Source organism: Dendropsophus ebraccatus, chromosome 1 (genome assembly GCF_027789765.1).
Source record: "Dendropsophus ebraccatus isolate aDenEbr1 chromosome 1, aDenEbr1.pat, whole genome shotgun sequence".
Taxonomy (NCBI): domain Eukaryota; kingdom Metazoa; phylum Chordata; class Amphibia; order Anura; family Hylidae; genus Dendropsophus; species Dendropsophus ebraccatus.
Genome location: NC_091454.1, coordinates 108926775 through 108947425, shown reverse-complemented (window position 1 = coordinate 108947425; position 20651 = coordinate 108926775). Strand labels below are relative to the sequence as shown.

Below are 20651 nucleotides of genomic sequence, written 5' to 3'. Positions count from 1 at the left end.
TATTTTAAAACAACGTCTATCATTCCGACGATGTATGAACATAGCTTGAGAAACATTTGTTGAAAAGGAGTATTTAAAAAATCTCTAAATGTTTTTCAGTATGCTTAAGCTATGTTCACACTATGTAAAAACAATGGACGTATTTCATAATAACGCCCGTTTTTACATAGTGTGAGCATAGCTTTAAAATGCATATCTGATACAAAAATCACATCCATTATCTATTTTAAATATTTATGCCAAACTTGATCAGACAGTAGTTTCTTCTGTACCTAGACATGGTTCAGAGGCCATGGGCGAAAGTTTTATTATTACAACCCCTGGAAAAATTGTGGGATCACCCTATTTAGAGTTTTTTGTTCATGGCAAATACATAATTTACAGATATGACACAGAACAATAATTACTTTTTGCACATGGTTATAATAGGCCTATGAGCTCAAGAATACATTTTCCGCTCTTGTTGGCATTAAATGTTCCAGTGTTTTCTGTTTAGGTGTTAATGTAGGCTTTCTGAACACTGTGAACTGACGCATAAACACTCTTGCATGCGCAGCTGGATGGTGTTGGAAATTCACATGAGCTGGTTCCTCATAATGACACTGTATTGATGCAATGTTGATAGTCTGTGGTGTTTTTTTATACCTATGAATTTTCTGCATTTCATCACAAAAATTGTAGAGGATTTATAAAGTTTAGATAAAACATCTGCTTGATTGCTGAGTACTTCTAATTATCTCATTGTTTTTTAGCTTCCTAATACAGTTTTGGCTATTCAAATGAACTTGACTTTTTCATTGCAGCAAGAAGATCTTCAGTATCTTGTTGAGAATATTTGGGGCTCTAATTCTGCATTAAGTGCCTGTGATGACCTCTATGAACTAGCCATAGTGAGATGGAACAAATATTATGAGTGGTCTCCGTGGAACTGTATTCTGTTAACAAAAGAGGAGGCAGCAGCTCATTTGAAGCTTGCAAATGCTGATCAGGTAATGAATAATGGGTTTGTCTGGATTTCACAGTTACCTTTCTGTATTTATGATGTTCCTTGTTTGTTTTTTTTAAGTAGAAGTTAAGGGTGCCTTCTTACTTGCAGTTTTGATGCAGATTTGTATGTTAGTATGTATTTGGAAAAAGTGAAAGAAAGTGGAAAGAATCTCCGTGGGGGAGATTTATCAAAGGGTGCAAAATTTAGACTGGTGCAAACTGGCCACAGCAACCAATCACTGCTCAGCTTACATCTCTGGTGGAAGGAAAGAGGAGCTGTGATTGGTTGCTAGGGAAAGTTTTTCACCAGTCTAAATTTTACATCCTTTAATAAATCTGCCCCATTGTCTTTTGTTTAAATCCACCCTTAGTTTTGTTTAAAGAACTGCATCAAAAGGCACATGGAAAAAACCTAATGCAACATGCATCATTCACTCCTTGTGCTTAATGGTAGATAGTATTATTGAACCCCTTAACCCATTCTGACATCACCTGGGGTCTAGTTGAGGGATCAACCCTCCAACCCCCCACTCCTTCCCTCGCTGAGGGGCAATCCCTGCTTCCTGCCAGGCCACAATGACGCTGATCCTGGCTTGGCACTTGGTTACTATAAGCTCCAGCAGCCCATTGTAATCAAGCACTAATTTGCACTAATGCAGCGGTGCACCCGAATACAGCAGAAGTAAAGATCGTCCGGCCGATACTGCAGTAACACCGGACGTTCGGTAACCCGTCCTGTGATCCGGTGTTATTAAATAGTGGAACTACATATCACTTTGGAAAAATAAAACTTCACTCATAAAAAAGGTTACAGCGGTCAAAGTATGACAATGAAAAGCAACAAAAATTATTTTTTTAAAGTAGTAAAAGATGAAAAAAAAAAAAAAGTATAAACTCTGCATTGCTGTAATCTCATTGATCGGCAGAAAAAAAAATAGCATGCCATTTTTTACAGTGAACTCCGAAAACCAAATAAAAGCTTCCAAACATTGTGCACTTGTGTTAACCTACAGTTGTTTTTTTTATTTTATTATATTACAAATTGTTAGTTGCATTGTATTACAAATTGAAGTGCCGTGCATAAAACTAAGCCCTCAAAATATTATGGATCTTAGAAGGCTAGGATGCAAAAAGAACAGTAAGAGTGGTATTACACGGGCCGAGCAGGGCCCGATAATACCTGTAAACGAGCAGCGATCTGCTAGATCGTTGCTCGTTTACTGGGCCTATTACACGGCCCGATAATCGTTTGACAAGAGCTGCAAGGACATCGTTACCAATGTCCTTGCAGCCCTTGCTAAACTGGCATACATTACCCATCCACGTTCGAGGGCTGCTCCTGCCGTCCGCCTCTCCGGGGTCCCGTGCGCGCTCTAGCTTCACAGCGGTCTGTCAGCTGGTAGGTCGCTCAGCCAATCACAGGCCGGGACCGCCGCGGCCTGTGATTGGCTGAGTGGCCTATCAGCTGACAGGCCTCTGTGAAGCTAGAGCGCGCGCGGGACCCCGGGAGAAGCGGACGGCAGGAGCAGCCCTGGAACGTGGATGGGTAATGTATATCGTTAGTCGCCGGCCACGCACCGCTATTACACGCAGCGGTGCGCGGTCGGCGCCCTACGAAAATAGGGTCTAACCTATATCAACGATCAGCCGATGATCGTTGTCATCGGCTGATCGTTGCATTTATTACACGGAGCGATAATCGGCCGAATCGGGCCAATTCGGCCGATTATCGTTCCCTGTAATAGTACCCTTAAGCAGTAAGAATTGCCGCAATGGGAAAGTGTCAGACTATGTTCCCACTACATACAGATGAGCACAAACAACGGCTGTTGTTGTAAAACCCTTGCCATCGTTAAACAACAACACCTGTGGTTTAGCGTTACACAACGGGGATTCACTAAAGAATGGCCATTGTTGCTACGTAGTAGGAACATAGCCTTAATGTGCTAATTAATATAAATTGCGGCACAATCCTAGTTGTGTAGATGTATCTATTCCTCTGTCCATTTGTAATAATCTTGTATGATGCACTTACTATAAGCGTTTAAAGTGGTAAGCTGGAGGTGAAAACACCTTTGTAGGGAGTTTCCCTGGTTTGACTCCCTTCTCACCCCTGCTTGTCAGCTAGAAAGGCTCCATTTTAATGCAGGCAATCAGGTGTAAGTATTTAGCTGCAGGTTGGTTTTCCCAGAGATTTTGTGATGTATATCTAATTGTGCAGATATAGCAATGCAGTAAAAGCCTATTAAGCTGGGGTAGAGGTAGATAACTTTTTAGCTAAGATGTTAAGTATATTGCATAAAGAAGAGGACAGTCAGTAACTTGATTAATAAAAATTATTAAAGGGGTTATTCAGCGCTACTAAAACATGGCCACTTTTGCCCCACTCTTGTCTCCAGATCAGGTGTGGTTTGCAATTAAGCTCTATTCACTTCAATGGAACTGAGTTTCAAACCCAACCAAATCTGGAAACAAGAGCAGCGCTGGATAACCCCTCTAACAAGTACAGTGATACTCCATTGTGACCAAAAGAGTATGCATGTGTTAAAGTAATAATTTACTTCAGCAGCCAGATTCATTTATCTCTTACAGAAAGTTTCATAACTCACATGGCTCTGTAACGTGTGCTTGTTCCATTCACTAGCTCTAGACTATAGATTCCTGCCAACAGATGGCATTGCAAATCAGCTCTTGCGGTCTTAATTATTAAACCAGCAAGAAACGTGTTGCACGTTCCTGAGAGGCTGCAACTTATTTGCTTCATTCACAGGAAATGTGTACTTTGCTATCTCAAAGTGATAGTCACTTAGTACCAGTGAAATTCTTAAAATAGCACCATGATAAGTTTTCTATTTTGTAAAACCCAATTAGTGAGTAAGTTAATTCTTTTACCAATGGAATCTTATATACAGTATACTGGATCTGTTTAGCAGTTTGCACTTTCTGTATTATGAGCACAGCGTGTCAGTACAGTAACGAGATGATTTAAACAGTTTCAGAGCTGTTGGCATCATAATTAATGATGATGCCAGGAGTTCCGAAGTCCGTTCCATAGCCCCCTATGGCTCCCCACAGATGAGAGTATTATGGATGCAAATCTTGGACTGGCTGCAGTTATGATGACCCAAACTGACTGCTGTCAATTCAGGTCATCAGAGTGGTCAGTCCAGGACTTATTTCTGTAATATACATGGCAAATTCTCATGTATTACGCTCATATGCCTTAAAGGGCATCTCAGTCTTTTCTTTATGAACCGTTACCTGTTTATAGTCTGTTCCTGGTTTTGGCATAAAAAATCTGTCAGATAAATCTTTCTGTGTAAATGCATCATAAGTCACTGACCAATCACCACTCTGGCAGGCCAGATTAAACGCACAGCATTGCCTTATAATGACAGCGCCACCCGAACGTGGTCTCTGTTACTACTGAAGGGGAGTGGGGCTGCTGGGACTACTATTGAAAAGGGGTAACTATTTCTGAAGGAGGAAGAACTGCTTTGACTGCTACTATATGGGCAGGGGGACTTCTGTAGGAAAGCAGCTTCTAAGTTTAGGGACTCTAAACCACCAGCATATCTTTAAGCAGCTGGGCTTTAGTGTCTCAGAGCTTTCTGCATTAATTCTACCCATTCCCATGTTCTTACATTTATTATAATTTATTTTTCCAGAGATGAGTCAAGGACTCATCTCCATGGGCTTTTTATGTATGTACTGATAAAGCTGAGAATAGTACACCTAACTCTATTGTGCATGGGTAGAAAAGCAAAGTGTACTGCAATAGGCATACGATCAATCAAAGCCGCTGGAGATGTGTCCTTCAGTAAAGTTATGAAGTAGGAATGTGGGAATGGGTGAAATAAATGTAAGCAACTTTCAGGCACTAAAACCCAGCTGCATAAAAATGTATTAATAGTTTAGTGCCCCGAAACATAGTGACAGGTTGCCATAAAGGTTAGGTTCACACATGACATTTTGGTCAGTATTTGTAGCTAATTTTGGGAATGACACAGGGAGAAACAACAATAATAATTGAAAAACTTTTCTATGTTTTGGACCCACTGCTGGTTTAAGCAAAAAAATACTACAAGGGTAGCTTCACACAGACTAGAATCGCAGCAGATTTCACGCTGTGATTCCCGGTACCGTCAGTTTGAATGAGTTTACATACTCACAGCGGATTTTTCATTCCGCTGCAAGTATGTAAACCACGCCCCCCTTTACCTTCCACTGACCGGTAAATACTTTACCTGTCTGCGCTTCGGCCTGCTTCTGTGGCTCAGCCAATCAGTGGCTGCAGCAGAAAAGCACACTGAATGGGACATCAGGGAGCCAGGAGCCACAGAAGCAGGCCAGAGCACGCACAGGTAAAGTATTCACCGGTCAGCGGTGGGTTAGGAGGATGAGCTTTACATACAGCAGAACGAAAAAACCACTGCGAGTATGGAAAACCATAAAAAACTGACAGAACCAGGAATCTCAGCGTAAAATATGCTGCAATTCTGGTACGTGTGAAGCTACCCTTATATGACAAGTGAACATAGCTTAAGGGTTGCTGTAACTGCTGTAGGGAGTTGGTATGCTTAGATAGACGGATTACTGTGACTACTGGCAAAGGTAGCAGGGTCTGCTGTGACTACTGTATGATGAAGCGAAGTTACTGTAAATATTTTAGACTACTGGAGAAGTTGGGGAGGTGGCCCAGTATGAGCCCTCTGAGCAATGTTTCAGCAAACTTTTATAGTACAAGCGACTATAAGAAACTTTATAATATATCTTATCTGACAAACATGCTACCTCCTCCTGTTATCAATGATTTTCCCCCTCCCTCCTTCCTGCTAAATGGTCATGCACTCTCAAAATCAGCTTAGCAATGAGTTTTGTTTACTGGATATGACTTGAAGTGACTCCGTACCCACAATCCCCCCCCCCCCCCCCCCCAAACCACTTGTACCTTCGGATAGCTGCTTTTATCCAGGTGATGCAGTTATTGTCCTAAAAACAACTTTTTAACTTGCAGCCCCATGCCCAACAGGTGTGGCCTACAATATATGTGCCCTAACTTTGCACCACCCCTCCATCCCTCCTCCCCACCCTCTTCATCATTAGGAATGCCACTGGAACATTTTCTCCTGTCTGAACATTGCAAAGGTGCCTTAAAGGGAACCTGTCACCCCCCGTGCCGGGGTGACAGGCTCCCGACCCCCGTTAGAGCCCCATATACTTACCTAATCCCGCCGGGTCCCGCTTCTGGAGGTGGTCGGGTGACGGAGATCTCAGCCGCTGCAGCCCGGCGCGCACGCTGAGCGATGAATCTAACACCCATAGAGAATGACAGGAGAGTCCAGCGCTCCTTCATTCTCTATGAGCGTTGGACTCATCTCTCAGCGCGCGCGCCGGGCTGCAGCGGCTGAGATCTCCGTCACCCGACCACCTCCAGAAGCGGGACCCGGCGGGATTAGGTAAGTATATGGGGCTCTAACGGGGGGTCGGGAGCCTGTCACCCCGGCACGGGGGGTGACAGGTTCCCTTTAACAATCCAGCCCATGTTCAGTATTCACACAGCTGACGAATAGGAGACAATCTGCCTGGAGCATTCCTAATGATGATGAGGGCAGGGAGGAGGGATAGAGAGGTTGTGCAAGCCTAATACATACACAATCTAAGCTACGGCCGTTGGGCACAGGGCTGCAAGTTTAAAAATAGTTTTTTAGGACAATAACTGCATTACCTGCCGAACGGACCCCAGGACAGATTTTGGATTAAAAGCAGTTATCCGAAGGTACAAGTGGTTTGGGGGGGGGCAGATTGTGGGTACAGAGTCGCTTTAAAATCGGATCCCTAAACAAGTTACAAGTCTATGGTGAGAGGAGGAGGAAGATGAGATGTGTGGAGTGTAGAGCAAGAGGGAAAGGCAGCTAAAAGATTAATAATGGATATAGTTTGGGAGATTTATACAGATGTAGTGCAACTCATCATGTATACATGCAACAGCTTTTTTTTATGATTATATGATTTTTTATGATTACATGATTTTTAGCAATCTATATAGATGATCAATTACAAGAGTAACTAGCAGGAAAGGAATCATACATGCCAAAATACCTTTTGTGGAGTTCAAATGTACTTTTTCATTTACTCTTGTAGACCTGCACTTATGACTATGATCATGCACAATAAGAGGTTGTACATTAAAGTTGTTGTTGAGATCCAATCTGCTTTCCTCATATAATTGGGATAATACAGCTATGTATATGTTTCCAATTCTTATTTATTTTTATCTCTTCCTATCTAGGCTTATGGCATTGTTTTTATTCGAAAGATCAAGCATAGGCACAATCTTGCCAAGAATTATTTTTCACAGATCCCTGAGATGGCACCATTCCTTCATCGGGAGAAATCCGATCAGATGTCTACAGTTAATGATCTGGTTATTAGTAAACCCCTTGCAGCCAGTCTCCAAGTCTAGATGATTTCCCCCACTGAATGCATTTATAATATTCGTGTGACAGCCTTGTACTGACAAACTGACTGTATTATGAAATGCTAGACTAATTGCTCTGTGAAATCCAGTAAAGGTGGAGTTACAGCTAAACATGATTTGGATAATATGTTTCTGTCATCAGAATAAAGAAAGACATTGAATATAAACTGCCACAGTTTTGTATTTTTTTTTATTTGTTTCCCTTTTAAAATAACACTCACAGATGTAGACATACATTTATATTTCTGTTCTGTACTGTATTAATACTATCAATGCCTTATGGTTGTAGTGAAAGTGTAACCAATACTTTCTGTTCTTTATCCTCTTACTAAATGATTTTTCAACATCATGGTCAAGAATTGTAAAAAAGCTATAAGAATAGTAGACATGTTTAGGGTTTATATATACTTGTAGAGTACACACTATGGGTTTGTTCACACATAGTGTCTCTGTCAGTCTTTTGGTCAGTGTTTGTTTCAACCAAAACCAGGAGTAGGTTTAAAACACAGACTCTGTGCAGATCTTTTCATTATAATTTTGCCCTGTCAGTTCCACACTGGATTTTGGTTGAAAAATACTAACTAAAAGACTGACAGAAATACTGTGTGTGAACATAGCCTTAGGCTCTGCTGACACTGTTTGATAAGATAGTGATGGAGACACACATTTCATTTCATATGTCTGTCTGTTCTCCTGTAACATAGAAAAAATGCTTTTATTCTCTGGTACAAAGAATCAAAGAGGATTTCCCAAATCCCTGAAAAGCTGCAAACTGAATTGTCTTCTCCCTCTTTCCTCTCCCTGTTTGAGGGTATGTGCACACTATGGAAAATCAAGAACTTTAAGCAGATTCCGCCGTGTGGCAAAGCTTGAACTTCCACCCATCCCATAGTCTCCATTATTCGCAGGCAGATTACGCTTTCGGCCCAATGAATTGACATGTAAATTCTGGCACTGGTGACTCATTTTAAGGCTGCCAGAAATAAGTACCCCTAAATCCTTCTCTTCTGAGGCCTTTACAAACACAGAACTGCCGATATGATACTTGGCGAATTCTACTTACCGAATTCTATCCAAGTTCATTATTTTACATTTGGAAACATTGAACTGCAGTTTCTATTGTTTGGACCATTTATCTAGTAAATCCAAATCATTTTTCATATTACTGACACCTCCATTCCAATTCTCACTTACTTCTCTATCAGCTCTTTATAGAGGAACTGTATTAAAGGCTTTGCTGAAGTCCAGATAGCCGATATCCACGGCACCATCTTTATTCAGCACTTTTGTGACATAATCTAAGAAATCAATGAGATTAGTCTGACATGATCTGCCAGCAGTAAAGCCATGCTGGTTTGGATCCATCAAAGGTGATCTATTATCTTTTTTTTTTAAAGAAGTGTTTCTATAATTTTTTCTACTACAAATGTTAAACTGACTGACCTGTAGTTATTGGGCTCTTCTCTACTACCCTTATTGTGGATGGGTATAACATTGGCTGTCCACCAATCATCAGGGACATCTCCTGTTAGGAGGGATCAGTGGGATTGGTTACACAGATCCGTCAGGGGACAGCAATCACAAATCAGAGTTCTTTAGTAACCCTGATGTGGACACTATCTTGACCCAATGCCTTATTCAAGCTTAAACGGGCAAGTTCCTCTGAAACATCAGCTTTTGAAAACATTGGAGCCGAAACCTTACAACTGAAGCCAATCCTATGTCCAACCATACTGTGATTGTGAAGGCCTCCTTCTGAAAATTCTCCTTTTCAAATAGTCAGAAACTGCCTTATCTCCATCAATAAACATTCTCCCCATTACTTGTTTTAGTAATGCTGAAATTCTTCCTGTCACTAGTATATCTAAAGGTTTTATTTCCCTCCTTAATAGATTTTGCCATTTCTTTCTCTAATGAGGTTTTAGTAGCACTGTATAATTTTTATACACTGCTCAAAAAAAAAATAAATAAATAAAGGGAACACATCCTAGACCTGAATGAATGAAAATTCTCATTGAATACTTAGTTCTGTACAAAGTTAAAAGTGCTTACAACAAAATCACACAAAATCATCAATGGAAATCAATTTATTAACCAGGCCTGAATTTGGAGTCACACAGAAAATTAAAGTGAAAAAAACACACTACAGGCTGATCCAACTTTGTTGTAATGTCCTTAAAAAAAGTCAAACTGATGCTCAGTATTGTGCGTGGCCTCCACGTGCCTGTATGACCTCCCTACAATACCTGGGCATTGTCCTGATGAGGTGGAGGATGGTGTCCTGAGGGATCTCCTCCCAGACCTGGACTAAAGCATCTGCCAACTCCTGGACAGTCTGTGTTGCAATGTGACGTTGGTGGATGGAGCGAGACATGATGTCCCAGATGTGCTCAATCAGATTCAGGTGTGGGGAATAGGCGGACTATAGCTTCAATGCTTTAATCTTGAAGGAACGGCTGACACACACCAGCCACATGAGATCTAGCATTGTCTTGCATTAGGAGAAAGCCAGGGCCAACTGCAAAAGCATATCATCTTACAAGGGGTCTGAGGATCTCATCTCGAGACCTAATAGCAGTCAGGCTACCTCTGGCAAGCACATGGAGGGCTGTACGGCTCTGCAAAAAAAATGCCACCCCATTACTGACCCACTGCCAAACTGGTCATGAAGGATGTTGCAGGCAGCAGATTGCTCTCCACTGCGTCTCTAGACTCTGCCATGTCTGTCACATGTGCTAGCTTCATCTGTGAAGACCACAGGGCACCAATGACGAATCTGCCAATCCTGGTGTTCTCTGGCAAATGCCAAGCGTCCTGCACAGTGTTTGTCTGTGAGCAAAACCCACATCTGTGGACGTTGGATGCTCATACCATCCTCATGGAGTCGGTTTCTAACTGTTTGGCAGATGCATGCACATTTGTGGCCTGCTGGAGGTCATTTTGCAGGGCTCTGGCAGTGCTCCTCCTGTTACTCGCACAAAGGAGGAGGTAGCTGTCCTGCTGCTGGGTTGTTGCCCTCCTACGGCATCCTCCACATCTCCTCGTGTACTGGCCAGTCTCCTGGTGCCTCCAGCCTCTGGAAACTACACTGACATAGCAAACCTTCTTGCCACAGCTTGCATTCATGTGCCATCCTGGATGAGCTGCACTACCTGAGCCACTCGTGTGGGTTGTAGAGTCCATCTCATGCTAACACGAGTGGGAAAGCACCACCAACATTCAAAAGTGACCAAAACATCCGCCAGAAAGCATAGGTACTGAGAAGTGGTCTCTGGTCCCCACCGGCAGATCGACTCTTTTATTGAGTGTGTCTTGCTATTTGCATGTGAAATTAATTGTCAATCAGTGTTGCTTCCTAAGAGGACAGTTTGATTTCACAGAAGTTTGATTTATAGTGCGTTTACACAGACATTTATCTGACAGATTTTGAAGCCAAAGCCAGGAATGGATGAGCTGTCTACTTCTGGCTCCGTGCACTGTGTACAGGTGCTGATGCTTTGGCAGACTGCTGATTAGACCACAAACAATCAGATTTTGATGGACATGAATGAATATAATTTATTCCAGAAACAAGCTTATCCTGGCAGATCATACTCCACCAGCCTTCTGTAAACAACAGCAAAGGTTCTGTGTGTGCTTCATCCAGATTCACCCCTGCATTCCACTAGACTAGATAAGAGGTGCCTTATACTGTTATATATGGTTCCACGACAGTGTGTGTGTGTGTGTGTGTGTGTGTGTGTGTGTGTGTGTGTGTGTGTGTGTGTGTGTGTGTAAGCCAAAGCTTTAGCTGTCCAAGAATGATGGAAATTGTAGTTTTGCAACAGCTGGAAGGCCACAGGTTGGGCACTCATGATCATGTTTTTCATTAAAAAAACAACATGTTTTAGATAGATTAGTTACAGTTTTGTATACAAAACAGAACCTTATGCCTTTTCCAGTTTTGGCATGTAGGGCCATTGTATGAATACAAGTAAAGTTAATAACCTTGTATTCAATATATTACATCATAAATTTGGTTTAAAAAATAGCATTCAGTTGTAATAGTGAACCATTTATAATAATAATCATTCATGAGTAATAGGGCTAGATAGGTGTTTACTTAAAGTGACATGATACAATTTGCAGTCACAGATTTGTACCCTCTGAAGGAGTCTTCACATTCAGGATATCATTACGTTTTGGCAGCATATAATTATGGTGAATATAATCTGAACATAAAGATCAAAGTCGAGTAAAGAATGATTTTAGCCAGAGCTCATGTGCCTGGACTTTAGAACTCTGCATGGGGCAGGGAAGATATACCAAGGAGGAAGATTAATAAATAATCAAGGTGAAATTATAGACGTCAATATGCATAGTCTATATCTACCCTCTTCTGTGTGTCTAACTTTATGGCTTCACTCATCATAGATACTGTAGATAGATATATACAGGGCCGCCATCATGGCATTACTGGCAGTACAGGTGTATGGGGCCCGGCCTATGGGGGGGCACGGGTCTCCCACACACTTCACTTTGTGAGAAGCCTGGTATACAGACAGTGCAGGGAGAGGGGAGAGCTACTGCAGATGCAAGGGGCCCCTTCTACTTAACTAATATCATTAGGCCCTCCTCCCCCCTGCACTGTCTGTGGACCAGGCTGCAGAATCCCCCCCCCCCCTCCCTCCACAATGGACCGGCCCCCTCCTCAGCAGCTCCCAGGCTCGTGCGAAGCTGGTGACTTCCGGCCTGTGTGCTCTCCCAGGAGATAGGAAGATGCAGCGGGCCCCCTCTCCTGCCTCCCCCTCCCTCCCAGCTGTGACGTCTGTTCCCTCCAGTATACAGCTCTGCAGTCGGGGGAAAGGAGGAGGGGCTGCAGGATGCTGACTGGGAGCAGAGACTTCACTAGTGACCCCCCCCCTGGGGCCTCAAGGATAAAAAGTAAGTGTGTATATGTGTGTTTGTGTGAGAGAGAGTGTATGTGGGAGAGAGTGTAGACGTGTCACTGATTTCCGTATCTGAGCCATAGACGTGTCACTGATATCTGTATCTGAGCTATAGACGTGTCACTGATATCCGTATCTGAGCTATAGACGTGTCACTGATATCCGTATCTGAGCTATAGACGTATCACTGATATCCGTATCTGAGCTATAGACGTGTCACTGATATCCGTATCTGAGCTATAGACGTGTCACTGATATCCGTATCTGAGCTATAGACGTGTCACTGATATCCGTATCTGAGCTATAGACGTGTCCCTGATATCCGTATCTGAGCTATAGACGTGTCACTGATATCCGTATCTGAGCTATAGACGTGTCACTGATATCCGTATCTGAGCTATAGATGTGTCACTGATATCCGTATCTGAGCTATAGACGTCACTGATATCCGTATCTGAGCTATAGATGTGTCACTGATATCCGTATCTGAGCTATAGACGTGTCACTGATATCCGTATCTGAGCTATAGACGTGTCACTGATATCCGTATCTGAGCTATAGACGTGTCACTGATATCCGTATCTGAGCTATAGACGTGTCACTGATATCTGTATCTGAGCTATAGACGTGTCACTGATATCTGTATCTGAGCTATAGACGTGTCATTGATATCCGTATCTGAGCTATAGACGTGTCACTGATATCTGTATCTGAGCTATAGACTTGTCACTGATATCTGTATCTGAGCTATAGACTTGTCACTGATATCTGTATCTGAGCTATAGACGTGTCACTGATATCCATATCTGAGCTATAGACGTGTCACTGATATCCGAATCTGAGCTATAGACGTGTCACTGATATCTGTATCTGAGCTATAGACGTGTCACTGATATCCGTATCTGAGCTATAGACGTGTCACTGATATCCGTATCTGAGCCATAGACGTGTCACTGATATCTGTATCTGAGCTATAGATGTGTCACTGATATCCGTATCTGAGCTATAGACGTGTCACTGATATCCGAATCTGAGCTATAGACGTGTCACTGATATCTGTATCTGAGCTATAGACGTGTCACTGATATCCGTATCTGAGCTATAGACGTGTCACTGATTTCCGTATCTGAGCCATAGACGTGTCACTGATATCTGTATCTGAGCTATAGACGTGTCACTTTGTGTGGCTTTAAATAGCCAAACGTATGTCCTGAGTTGAAGATTTTTTGGATTAATGCCTTTGGTAAGGTGGGGGCCCAGACAAGTTGGCAGTATGGGGCCCTGGAATTCCTGATGGCAGCCCTGGATATATATATATATATATATATATATATATATATATATATATATATATATATATATATATATATATTGTAGGGCTCTTCCCGGGGGATGGTGTGTTTGGACACAGTTCACAGCAGACTTGGACTTATAAAATAACAGCTTGACGTTTATTTGCAGCATAAACAGTCCAGCAAACAGAAATACAGCAACACTGTGCTTTTAAGAACAAAAACAAACAAAAGGTCTTGCCCGTCTGGGCGCTTACTAACATACAGGTCACCTATCTGACACTATAAGGGTACAAACACACACGGCATATACGCTGCGTATTTACTGCTGCGATAAGCAGCAAATACGCAGCAGATTAGATCTAAATAACTGAACACAGCATCAAATCTGCTGCGTATCTGCTGCGTATACGGTGTGTGTGTTTGTACCCTAAGGTTGTGTTCACACTAAGCATATTTCTGTCAGTATATTTCAGTCAGTATTGCAACCAAAACCAGGAGTGGATTAAAAACACAGAAATGATCTGTTCACACAATGGTGAAATTAAGTGGATGGCTGCCATATAACAGTAAATAACGGCCATTATTTCAATATAACAGCCGTTGTTTTAAAATAACAGCAAATATATATATATATATATATATATATATATATATATATATATATATATATACATATATCTATCTTTATTTTTAGGCAAAACCAGGAGTGAGTTCAAAATATAAAAAAGCTGCTTCTCTTTGTCAGTCCCACTACTGGATTTGTGGTTTTGGGTAAAAAAAATTAAAAATACTAACAAAGATACTTTGTGTGAGGCTTAGGCTATGTTCCCACAGTATTTTTACTCAGTATTTTGCAACCAAAACCAGGAGTGGATTAAAAACACAGAAAGGCTATGTTCACACACTGTTGAAACTGTGTGGATAGCCGTCATTTAATGGCAAATAAGGGCCGTTATTTCAAAACAACAGCCATTGTTTTAACTTAAAAGCAATTATTTGCCATTAAATGGCAGCCATGCACTGAATTTCAACAGTGTGTGAACATAGCTTTTGTGTGTTTTCAATCCACTCCTGGTTTTGGTTGCAAAATACTGAGCAAAAATACTGTGTGGGAGCATAGCCTAAGACTACATTTGCACAGTGTTTGCAGTGAACTCTTTCTGCATTTGCCAGGAACGCTCCTAATGCCTATATCAAACATATTTACTGGATAGTTGCTGAAAGAGTGTCTATTTGGCATCCTGTAGGCTGTTATACATCAGTTTACCCTTTTTCTTGTCCTGTGTGGAGTAGTACAGCAGACTGTGCTATTTCTATACACAAGTATCTAGTAGAAAATGCTTAATTTTTAACAATTTCAGAGATATTTATCAGGAAATCCTCTAGATGTACTATATGGGGGACATTTTTGAAGACTGGCATATGGGTTTTTCCTGGCCAGATTCACTAAAAGATGCAAACCCAGCTGGCCCTGCGCCGGGCGCCAGCAGTCTGCTCCTGCTTCTAGCAGGTGTACAGTAGATTTGTATCATGATTAGAGCCTGCAAGCACCACGCCTGCAAGGCCACACCTCCACTTCGCCTTGCGGCTGCCCGATATGGCAGGTGTACAACAGGGAGAAGGGGTGAATTTGCGCCTTCTTCTTGGCGTATGCCCCGATCACAGCCTTAAAACAGTTGACCACTTTAGTGTAAAACTGTTCGGTCTACAGTATCATTAAGTGTACTCACAGCACTTACTGACAGCAGCTTCCTGTGTACCTTGTAGAGCTAAGATGACTCCCCTCCTCCAGGCTGTGCTGCTCTGTGGGCATTCTGTCTATAAGATGGCCGACATGGAGGAGGGTGGGGGCATGGTCACATGCTCTTCCATGTCGGCCATCTTATGGACAGACTCACCACAGAGCAGGGTAGTACAGCCTGGAGGAGGGGAGCCTGATTTTAGCTCTATGATGAGGCACACAGGGAGCTGCTGTCAGTAAGTGCCGTGAATTCAGTTACTAAAACTGCACACTGAACTATTTTACTATAAAGTGGGAAAGCCCTGTAATAAATCTCTCCCTATATGTCTGTTGGTACTGCAAAACCCTATATGGTGGAGCAGTTTGTATTTATCTCTGTAAAAGAAAGTGATAAAGTTTGTCCCCCAAAATGGTACCAATAGAAACTAGAGCTCACCCTACTAATAACAAGCTCTAGCATTATTTTTGGGACCAACCTTTCCCATTGAAGTCTATGGATCTTTTAAATTAGAGACACCCAAAAGGGCTTATTAGTAAAATAATAATGTTCCTTCAGCTGATATTGTGATGTCATCTGCAGGATCATGCTAAACAAGGGACGATATTTGGCACTCAAAACAACACAACAGTTGTGACAACTATCTCCTTAAAGGGGGCAATGGGCTTGTTGAATATGGACACTAAGGCCATAGTAAAAAGTGATGAAATCAAAGATGCTTGAGGTTAAATATGCACTAAAAACATGTACTAATAAACATGTTCAAATAAACTGGTACACTTGTGGCAGGACTGCAAATAAAAAACTCATCAAAATTACTCTTTTTTTGTTAATCCTTCTTCCCTAAAAATTATATAAATAGTGATCAGAATGTCACATGTATGCCAAAATAGTTCTGCAAAAAAACATCAACTTAACCCGGAAAAAAAACACCACACCTCTTTTACAGGTCTCAGATCAAAACACAGTGTCACATGTAGGTAGGGATCGTGCAGCCTTTTCCTCTCACACAGCCTCTATCTTACCTACTTGGATGTTCTGCCCTAAATGGCATCCCCCAACTGGGTGAAGATGCATATACTGAACTACATAGAGGGGAGACAGGAAGGAATAATAATAATGTTATTGATATAGCATCAAAATATTTTGCAGCACTGACAAAATCAGACATTACAGAGATACACATATAACCATCAAGCCAAATATAGAGTACGGACCCTGCTCACAAGAGCTTATAATCTATGAATCAGAACCGAAATAGCAGCCCAATACAAAATCAGAATCCAACAGTTAAACCAGGATAGCACATCAGGTCCAAAATCAGAAGGCAGAACCGAGGTTAGGAAACAAGGCAACGATCAGGGTACTGGGAAAGCTGAGTACACGAAAGAGCGCTAGTAAGGGTACTGAGACCAATCACAGGTGCCCTTTTGCAGATATAGGCCGGGTTCACACTATGTATGACACCAGCCGTTCTGTGACCCGGCTGTGTCATAGAACGGCCGGTGTCAGTGAAGTTTATTCTGGCCGCTACTGCAGTGTGCAACCGCGATTAATACACAAAATATGTTGTATGAACATAGCCTTAAGCTTAAGCCTTAAGTCAAAATGTAAAAGAGCATTTAAAATTATGTATAATAGGTATAGTTGTAGATGTACCAACCTGCAGAAAATATTATTTCAATTTGTTTCACATTATAAATTTTTTTTTTATAAAAGTGTTCAGGGTGTCACATGTACCGCAAAATGGCACTAATAAAAATATAAACTATCAAAATAGTTTTAGCACCCCAAGGCTTCTGCAAAGTTAAATGATGCCTGCAAAATATCCTACATTAAGGGATGCCCCAAAATCCACAAGGTGCTCCTTCATGGCTAAAGCTTCTGCTTTTAAACTTTTAAAATGGCTTTATGTGCCTTAGTTACCCTGCACTTTGGGTTGAAAGAGAAAACAAGGCGGGGGTGGTGTATTTACTGTTTATACAAGCTGCCATTTGTTTACCCAAAACAGCGGGCACCCTGTCTTGGTCCTAACCAGAAGCTGTGGATACAACTGGTTTTCTCCTTTTGTAAGGCTTAGTTAGCTGTATAGAATCATTCTCTATTCTTCTCCACTTGCAGACATGCAGCTTCTGTCTGGGCTTCTGCTCCTGTTTTGTATCTGTGTTTCAGAAGTGAACTCTTTAAGTCATGTACCCGTCCTTCTATGGTCAACTGAAAGGTGAGTGCTTCAGATTGGAAATTATTACATGTAACTGTAACATAGGTATGGCAGTATATTAGATACAGCAAAATGTGCAACATAGCTATCCCAGTGCCAATAATAATTACACTAGAGCAACCGAGTCTGAAAAGGGAAAGTTTACCTGATACAGATTTCATTGGAGACTATTTGCATAGTCTGAAGATAGCATTAATGCCATATCATTTCTTCTATTTCTATCGCTATGAAATGATTCCTTAATGAAAATTTAGTTTCAGGTCTTACTGCATGTTAACAAGTAGTTAAGCCTGAATGAAGAAATGCTGTAATAATTTTGATATGTTTCACTGAATTGCTGTTTCAATTGTTTAATTGAGTCTTTTCCAGATAATGAATGATACATCCTAAATTTCATCTTGTGCACAAAAAAAAAAGAAGTCAGGCCTTTCAGTAAAAGCTCTTCTTCTGTGCAAACTGTTCCATTCAGGCATAATTTATTGTTGCAGATAACAGATTATAAATGTACTCCCTGTCACCCAGCTTATTCCCAAACTTCTATGTGCAGCGGGAAATTAGGTTCACATTCAAGAGCAGAACATTTTGTACCAGAGGGGGGTTTCTTTTTAGGAGGCGAACTGTAATCAGTCACAATAATTTCAATGAGCAGTCTCCATAAATTCTGCTAATGAAATAGAACTTATTCTGATGATGATATAATGCTTCTGAGTCATGTCTCTATTATACAAAATGGCCAGCTAGTAAGGCCCCTCAGATGAGTCTCAAGTAGCCTTGGTTAAAAGAACATTGGACAAAGACATAAAGTGCTTTCAATTTTAATCCTTTAAAACTTTTATATCATTCCAATTTGATATGACAAATGTCTTTTTGTTACGCTGAGTTCACACTGAGTTTTTGCAATTTGTTTAACATATCCATTTTAAATTGGTTAATTTTTAATGGGCAGAAAAACGTAGTCAACACTACTTTTGTATCTGTTAAAAAAAAACGCATCCGTTTCGATAACGATTCGAAAAACTAATCCAAGCGGATGACAAATAATTGCATCCGTTTTTATGCATCTGTTTTTTTCCATAAAATGTATACGTTAAACGGATTGCAAAAACGCAGTGTGAACCCAGCCTTATATAACTACTATGGTTCTGTTTATGGTACTGAATTCCATGCTATCTGTAGTCTGGCCTTGACCTGTATGTCCTGGACCCATATGTAATATCTATAACTGAGCTCCCAACTACCAGGTTGTGTTTATATGACTATTTCCTCATGTGGCAATAAGGCCTTTGGGCTACCAGGTGTAAGGGCCCTGTTATCAAGCAAAAAATTGTTATATTGTTTGAATTTAAAGGGAATCTGTCTCTAGGTTTTTGCTGCCTTAGGCTATGTTCACACAGTATTTTTGTCCTCATATTGCAACCAAAACCAGGAGTGGATTGAAAACACAGAAAGGCTATGTTGACACACTGTTAAAATTTAGTGGATGGCCGTAATTATTATTATTTGTCATAAAATGACAGCAATCCACTAAAGTTCAACAGGGTGTGAACATAGCCTATCTGTGTTTTCAATCTACTCCTGTTTTTTGTTGCAATATGGGGACCAAAATACTGAGCAAAAATACTGTGTGTGAACCTTAAATGAGGGCAGCATAAAATAGTGACAGAAATGCTAAACAGATTGGTGTATTACTTACGGTAAATCATTTTGTTTAGCCATTCTCCTAATATGCAGGAGAATAGGATTCTTGCCACATAACCCCCCCCAACTGCCTATATACAGCATGGGGGGACCTGCTGGCCCCCAGTGTGACAAAAGCCCCATCCCTTTGTGGTGCGGCTCCATTAGAATCAATGGAGCTGTGTCACAGAGGGAAGGGGATATTGTCACATTGGGGGCCGGCGGTCGCACTTCCAGTACTTAAAGCCTGGCCTGTGCTAGGTAATAGACCAGCGCCATGCGTGGGAACAGGGCGACGGTTCAATGAAAGGACTGCGGCATCGGCATCCCCGCCAGTCTGTTCATGTATAGTGGTACATTCGCTTTAAGATGACCATAAGATCATCGTTAATCCTTTGCTAAATGTTCACTAAATACGCATTGTTTGTTCTTTTGCTGGGATCAGAAGGAATAAATGATTGCAGTAACAATTGCAACTAACGACTATCATTCTGTGTGTTATGGTGAACGATTTCAAGTTGTTCCAAAAAGCTCTAGTTTGCTATCGTTTACCATACCTTTTTTTTACTCCCTACACTGGGGTGAATCGAGCCTCTGTGCTGGCCATATGGTCAGTTTCTCCTATGTACCACTCTAATTACTTTTCTAATTACTCTTGTGTTTATGGTCGGGTTTACATATTGAAGTGAGTGGTGTGAGGAAGGAAGATGAAAATTACAACAAAATGCACTATTTTTTACAATAGGTGCCAACAATCGATATTGTATGTGGGCTTGTGCCAGGCTACCTTTTATGTCCAGTCCGGCTCTGCATGGCAAGGTGGCAAATCACTAGCCAAAGACATATCGGATATGTCAAGGCTACTAGGGATCATATGTCTGACATTTTTAAAGTTCAGATCCTTGGCAATAAAAGAAAATCAGGATCATGGCTGTACCCACAATCCTGCCTGAGCTATCTGGAATATCAGTTTTGGTGACAGCTGCAGTTGTTAATTCCTGACCTGATTTCAAGGGGTTGTATGTCAGGCTAGGCTAAACGGGTACTCCAAACAAAACAAAAAAAAAATCAGATCACCTGGTGTCAGAAAGTTATACAGATTTGTAAATTACTTCTCTTTGAAATATTCAAGCCTTCCAATACTTATCCTTATCAGCTGCTGTTTGTCCTGCAGGAAGTGGTGTATTCTCTCCAGTCTGACACAGTGCTCTCTGCTGCCACCACTGTCTGTGTCAGAAACTGTTCAGAGCAGTAGCACTTTGAAAAATGTTTATTACATGCACCTGGGACAGTTTATTACATTGTAGCTTTGCAATATAGTGA

The 20651-nt window shown here is 41.4% G+C and overlaps 2 protein-coding genes across 5 annotated transcripts in view; both read left to right on the top strand.

Moving 5' to 3' along the window:
* IQUB (IQ motif and ubiquitin domain containing) overlaps positions 1–7620 on the top strand; it is a 56147-nt gene extending 48527 nt beyond the window's left edge. For all 4 annotated transcript variants that reach the window (XM_069956085.1, XM_069956086.1, XM_069956084.1 and 1 more), the window contains 2 exons: positions 804–989; positions 7280–7620. In XM_069956085.1, coding sequence (XP_069812186.1) covers positions 804–989; positions 7280–7453 — 360 coding nt within the window. In that variant the 3' untranslated portion in view covers positions 7454–7620. The remainder of the gene's footprint in view (positions 1–803; positions 990–7279) is intronic.
* A 4326-nt stretch (positions 7621–11946) lies between these two features.
* LOC138796900 (V-type proton ATPase subunit S1-like) overlaps positions 11947–20651 on the top strand; it is a 70286-nt gene continuing 61581 nt past the window's right edge. Inside the window, exons 1-2 of the mRNA XM_069976635.1 lie at positions 11947–12391; positions 17552–17651. Of these exons, the coding sequence (XP_069832736.1) occupies positions 12331–12391; positions 17552–17651 (161 nt within the window). The 5' untranslated portion in view covers positions 11947–12330. The remainder of the gene's footprint in view (positions 12392–17551; positions 17652–20651) is intronic.